General features: G+C 33.5%; 1 protein-coding gene across 1 annotated transcript in view; it reads right to left on the bottom strand.

The window, feature by feature from the left end:
- Positions 1–866: 866 nt before the first annotated feature.
- Positions 867–7,099, bottom strand: part of LOC126828099 (uncharacterized) — a 28,737-nt gene continuing 22,504 nt past the window's right edge. The window contains exon 11 of the mRNA XM_050557681.2: positions 867–6,610. Coding sequence (XP_050413638.2) covers positions 6,446–6,610 — 165 coding nt within the window. The 3' untranslated portion in view covers positions 867–6,445. The remainder of the gene's footprint in view (positions 6,611–7,099) is intronic.

The raw sequence follows: 7,099 nt of genomic DNA, 5'->3' as shown, positions 1-7,099 counted from the left end.
AAATGCATAGCAGTACAAATAATGATAACATTGTGTGGCTAGACTTAAAGATTATTCTCTCAGTTCTTTTGTTTCCCCTAAAACTAGGGATGGTTCAAATCAAACTTACTTACCAGGAAGTCCCCAGTGTTGACAGAAAGTTCCTGTAGATTTTCCTACCTGGATTCCCCTGGTCAGTCGTGCAAGACAATAGGCCTGGCAAGTAAAGGGATGGATTGGAAACCCAAGGTACACCTGTGTGGTTGTTGGTGTGCACGTAAAATGAACACTGCTGTTTGGGTAAAATTTCCCCTGTAGAACAGTGCATGGCTTCTGCCCATCTTCATCCGACTGGTTGGTTCAGAAAAGTATGCAGCTAAACTCTATTTCAGTGTGGGAATCACGGTAGCTAAGTGGGTAAGACGCTGGCTCGCTAGCCTGGAGGTCGGGTGTTTGATCCCTGCATTGGCCGAGAAAGTTCATCCATATTTTCCGGTGTGATTCCCCCTTGTCCAGTGATGCAGGACGGAGAGCCAGACAAGGACAGCAGTCTAGTCGTTTGGAGGGGACGAAAAACCGAGGTCCCGTGTACACATTGGCGTGTAAGTAAAAGATCCCTTGACAGTTGGAATTCTATATAAGAGTAGGCCGTAGTGCCGCTGTCCGGGCAAAAATTTCACGTCTTCATTAGCCCAGTTCGGAGCAGCACAGTAGGACGTTAAACTCCATTTCATTTCTATTTCAGTGTGTGACAAGGACAAAGGTAACCTGTCTATATGATGGCCTTACACTCTTCGTGTTAAGTGGATGTTAATCGTCCTTCCCACAAACATTCCCTTGCTACAGAATCTAGATGAAATCATTTAAACAAATAAAAAAAAAACATATAAATTTCTGATATTTTAATAAATAAAAATGTTTTATTATTTGCATAATTTATACATAATACCAAGTAGTATTTATATGGCAATCATATATTATTACAATATTCATAATTAGATTTACACTCATTCAAGCCTAGTAAAATCATATTAATGGAACTTTTTTAAAACCATAATTAACTTCAAAAAGGCTTGTCAGTCTTCATTAATACACAGAGAAAATGACCAGCTGGGGAATTTACCAGTTATTCAATCTACATACCATAAACATGGTATTTTAATGAATTAAACTTTAAAACACAATAAAAAAAGAGTACAATTTAGAATTGAGTGTCACGGTTAGAAATCTAAACTACCATGATTTTATTAGATCAGCCTGGCATTTTTATATTCAAGCCACAATTCTTACCATTATTTCAACTGATCAAGGATTTTTAAAGAGTTTCTTACATAGGAGTCTTTCATGTCATTTATGGTGACAGTATTTTATAAGATGAAAACTGACCAACAGGTAAATGTTTATCTTCTGTATATGTAATCTATAATTCTTTCAGTACTGTAAAGGCAACCATATAATTCCATCTATACACAAATCGAGGTAAATAAATATTAAGACAAATATGATAAATACATATAGCCCATCCAATAAATATTACTCTTTCATTCTAAAAATCAAATAAGGTCTGTGTAGCTGTGACTACCAGTACTATTCACCTCTTTAATTTTAAAATTTGAGCCTCATATTGTTGGAAATACTGATATTGTAACTGAAATGTAATTAACCATTACATGTTTTTGTACACCAACATTTTCATGCGGAGGTATTATGCCGGTCGATGTCCGTTCATAATTTGTTTGTGGACACTCTACAGGTCACAATTTTTATCCGATTTTGACGGAATTTGAAATATAGGGCTATCTCCCAAAGATCTTGGTTCCTTTCGATACTGGCATGTATCAGACCATAACTTGGATTATGGCTCCTGATTGTACAATTTTAGCTTGTGGACACTCTAAGAGGTCACAGTTTTCATCTGATTTTGATGAAACTTGAAATGCATGTTTATAACCCAAAGATCTTGGTTCCTTTCGATATTCGCACATATCGAATTGTAACTTCCTGAATAATGGCCCTTGATTGTACAAAAATCGCATTTTTAGCTTGTGGTCCCTCTTAGAGGTCACAATTTTTATCTGATTTAAAAAAAACTTTTAAATATATCACCGTTACACCCTAATGATGGTTGAGTTTGAATTTTGCAAAAATCGGACCAAAACTGTCGGACAAAATGGCTGCCCGTCGTCCAGAAATAGTGTAAATATATGGTATATAAAGATTGTGAACCCTATAGAGGCCACAATTTTGAAAAATCGCATTACACCCTAATGACGACTGAGTTCGGATTTCGTGGAATGGCTGCTCCTTGCACACAAATAGTGTAAAAGTATGTAATACCAAGGTTGTGGATCCTCTAGAAGTCACAATTTTTATCCAATTTTGATGAAACTTAAAATATATCTTTTTATCACAAACATCTCAGTCCTTTTCAATATGCGCACATTTCAGACCATAACATCCTTGATTATGGCGTCTGATTGTACGAAAAATGCCCCCTTTTTTAGCTTGATCTCTATCCATCTCTTTCAAAATGTGGGCGTATCTTGCCGGGCAACTGGTGGTTTTGGAACGTAATTACGTTTCAATTACTTAACAAATCTTCCACAACTCATTACATAACCATTTCATTACCCCAACCCTGCTACTAGTCACCAGGTTCTTGGACCTTATCTGGTTATTCAAACAAAAGAGCAATATTTATAATCCATGGTTATTTTACAAATTATCAAATTAAACATAAAACAAATTCTTCATCAATTATATTAATAATGTGTTTAAACCAAAATTCACTAATTAGACATTTGAACATAGCACTGCATCACAACATAACCCTTTCCCTCATTAATACTAATTATTTCATATAATATATATCAAAATATAAACATAACAAAATAAAATGATATAACGTACTTATTAAAAGGGATGAAACCTTACATCTTAATCAACTCTATCTTAATGAAATTTCCTGTTTAAAACTCACAGCTCACAAAAATCTATGCATAAAGAAGGATTGTTAGATTCATTGTTTTTAATGTCATTATTTACAATCTTCTGGAGGGAGGTCAACATAGGCCTAGCCTGTTCCCTCGATCCGATCTCAAATGAAATAAAAAAAATAGCTTATATAAAAAAAAAATCCATCCTCATGTTTTGAGGTCCTGCCAACATTTTATTTCTAAATCAAAAAGTAAAAATAAAAGACTATAACAATATATTAAAGCCTCTGATCATCATCTGTGGGGATTTTGTATTCCATGTGAAAGTTGAATCTCCAAAAGAAATATCAGTCCAAAAATGGTTCAGTTCCGTTAAGTAGTTACAAAGATAAATTTATCATCCAGCATCCACTGCAGGCTATATAGATATAGTCAACACAAGTCAGTGCCACCTATGATTTTTGCTGAGAATTGGATGGGCTTCTTTCAAATTGAATCCAATCCGAGAGATTACCTACTGATCATATTTGATATTGGTTTTTTTTTTTATTAAAATTTAAATAATCAATTTGAGTACAATTTAGCATGGATTAAGTCGTGAGAAATTTTATTGTTCGTTTCCAAAAAACACAAATGACTCCCAGAGACATTAAGAATATGAATAATGACAATCTTCAGAAAATAAATGATTTTTTCCCAGGAATATATATTCAAATTCTTGATACATATGTACTATAATTAATTTTTAACTGAGTAAATACTGTGTATATTTATAAAGAAAAACGATTAATGTGCACACATTTACATACATGTATATAATTCATATACCGGTACACATTCATACATTACAAACCAATCTCCTTCAAACTAAAATAATATTCTCATTTTCTTGGGATTTAATCCAAATTTGAACTCTATAAGAGACTTACATCACAGTAATTCAACAAATAATCTCAAACATCATATGAAAGTATGTGTCATAGACACTAAAAAGTTAAGACTTTTTTTTATGGCAGCAAATATGGGCCATACTCAACTCTAACTTTAGATAAAGCCGTATTTCACAGAAATATAATAATGTGAAAAAGTTGTAATGCACATTATCAACACCACTACCTAGATGCTTAAAACATGTCACAATTACTATGCTGGTCTCTAGGTCTTGGCTACAGGTAAAGTCTAATCACCTTCTTTTAACCCAGCTCTTTGAATCTCAGAAAGGGCTCCAAATTGATAATAAGTATGTCCTGACTGAAATTCAGTCTATGTCTGTCAAATATTTTTTAATTCAAAAATATAAATAATTAGTGTTTGACAAATGCCTACCAGGTAATCATTAAAAATATGATTTTAGCTAAAGTTGGAGAAATGACTGCAATATAAAGGCATTTTATAAACTAGAATGAATGTCAAGGAAGATATAAAATGAAAATTACTACTCTAAAATCCTCTGGGCTTTCCCAAAAATATTTTAATTACATAAATTTCGACTAGTTGTTTAAAATCTAATTTCTACTCTAGCGAGATGATCTTAAATTATGACTGGACTTGTCTTTGGTACAAATAAGGATATAAAATAATATCACAACCACTATTTTCTACAAATCACAGAATAAATAGAATCACTACAATAAAATAAACCTATAATATATAACTTGACTCAAAACTTCTTTCCTTTATAACCTAGTACAGTTTACTTCAAAGATTTTTACTGCTCCCAAACTGCTCCATATTACAAATAAAGATAGGTTGCCAGGCAATGAAACATACTCCCACAGCAGCTAAGCTGTCCGGACTGTCAACAATGGTTGTTGCATATTTTTTCTTTTATCAGTAATGAAACCATTTACAACACACTAAAATCTGATTACAAGTAACAACCCATTATGTAATTATCAGAAATCATTAGAATTTGTTTTGATTGTTTGTCTCATGACCGTAAACACCGTGCATAAATTTATATTAACTTTATCCTCTAGCACATCCACAATAGGATTCTCCTCTGTAAAACACTGTGTATAAATTTAAAGTCAATCGGATATTAACTTTAGCCTCTAGAGCGTTCACAAGATTGTTCAAAGTCATTAAGGGACATAACTCTGGCAGTAATTATCAGAAATTGTTGAAAATCAATAGGCTTCTTCGTCTTGTGACTTTAAACACTGTACGACAATATACAACCACATTTCAATGTGGGTGTATAAAAATCAATTAATCAAAGACAAGCAGTGACATGCACAGTTTTGTCGATGCCCAGAGCCAACTCCTTGATTCTATGTGAATGTCCCCAAGACTTCACTCCTGTTATCTGGAAAAACCTAGTAAGACAGTATACATTACATCAGTATACTTACATGACATATTAGGAAATGAAACGAAATAAAATGGGGTTCAACGTCCTACTCTGACTTGACGTACTAGGTTCTTCCAGATGAAAAACTGCCAACTAGGAAGAGTTTTACACACTTTAACATTCTTAACTGAAGGAGAAGAACCTGATGTGGATCTAACTCAACTAGGTTTTCCCAGATTACAAGAGAAGAATAGTAAAAGACCTGGTACTCATAAACGTGAAAGAGGAGGACATTTGAAATATTTAAAACAGATGAAATTAACTTGTTATTCAAATTAGGTAGAGCAGCTTGTACAACAAAGCTAACAGCCATAATTTCAAATTAAAACAACACTGAATTTTAATTTCATTCTTTAATTGGATGCCCTTTTGAAATGGATGCACAGAGCCACTGTCCCCTATGGCCTTCTCTCTGCACATCACTGTCAACAAGATTTGTATTTGTATGGTTGTATGCATTTCACTGTGCCAGACATTTTTGCCACTAAAGAATGAAATAACAGATCTAGGTTGGGATAATATTAATACAGCTTCACCTTCCATTCAGTCCACTTGGTTAGGATGGGGCTACACAATCTGCTCAAACTCATCATAAAAAATATGTATATTTAAACATTTCTGATGACTTTTTTGAAATAAGAAAATTAAAATCAGTAAGAAAATCAATCCGAGTCAAGTTCAAATATTGTCAGGTTTGGGTACTGTTTTTATTGGCCATGTACCTAGTCTTTGTTCAGAAGTGGGTTTACTTTCAAAGATTGTCTTTGCAAGTCGATATTGAGCTTTAAATTCTAAACTTTGGTTCATGATGACAGGATGTCGCTTATGTTTATGTATTTGTTGGGGACCAGAATTCAGGTGGGAGTAATTTATATTCATGATAATAATGTAGTTCTACAAGTACAAACATACTATGGACCAGGAACCGAGCATGATGTCATATCAAAAACTGAAGTCCGTCAATCGATGCGCAATTATACAAGGAACAAACATGCCAAGTTTCATGTCGATAGTACGTGATTTGCCTGAGCCTTAGGCCTTTTTCAAAGAGTGTTGCCCCCAAGAAGAAGAACAACAAGATAAGTAGCTCTTGGGATCCAGTTTCTGGTGTAACAATAAATGCCCCATTCTTACCAAGTGTAATACCTATTTGATTTAATACCAGATAAAAGTTTCTTTACAAAGTCAAGATAAAATCAAATAAAGTAAAACTGATGGTAAAGTCATCATCATTATAACCACCATCTTCTAGAAAGATTAAATCACAATACTGTTTTATAGCTTTCATTATATCACCTACTTTCCATTTCTTATCTTCTATAAACTTTACTACCTCTTCAAGCTGAAACACATTATACTATCAATTATTATTTTGGGATTAAAACTGTTAATTTAAGTTTGCATTGTTAGTCTTCGAAAGTTTTACCTGAATCAATCTGATTAAAATACAGATGTATATTTCATTTCGTTTCTTTTTTTATACTTTCGATGGCCTCCACTACATGAAGATCTGATCAGTTGTAGTGGGAGGTTGTGTCAGGGGTCATACGACCAGCTTTTGACACTATGATGTCAGAAATTTGATTAACTAATCAGTGTTAATGTTTCAAGTGGGTATTTGGAAATATTTTTGCTTTGTCTTCGCTGTGAATGTATACCCACAGTTCTGTACACTGCAGGCCAAGAAATTGCCACAACAACCATATAACAACTCTTCCAGATCCTAGTGTAGTAAAGGCAAGTAAAACGAATTTCTGAACTATAAAAAACGAAACAAAACGGGATCTGTGTTTTAATCAGATTGTAACTGAAACAAACTGCATTTCAGAAA

Source organism: Patella vulgata, chromosome 1, assembly GCF_932274485.2.
Source record: "Patella vulgata chromosome 1, xgPatVulg1.2, whole genome shotgun sequence".
Lineage (NCBI taxonomy): Eukaryota > Metazoa > Mollusca > Gastropoda > Patellidae > Patella > Patella vulgata.
This window is presented reverse-complemented; position numbering and strand designations above follow the sequence as displayed.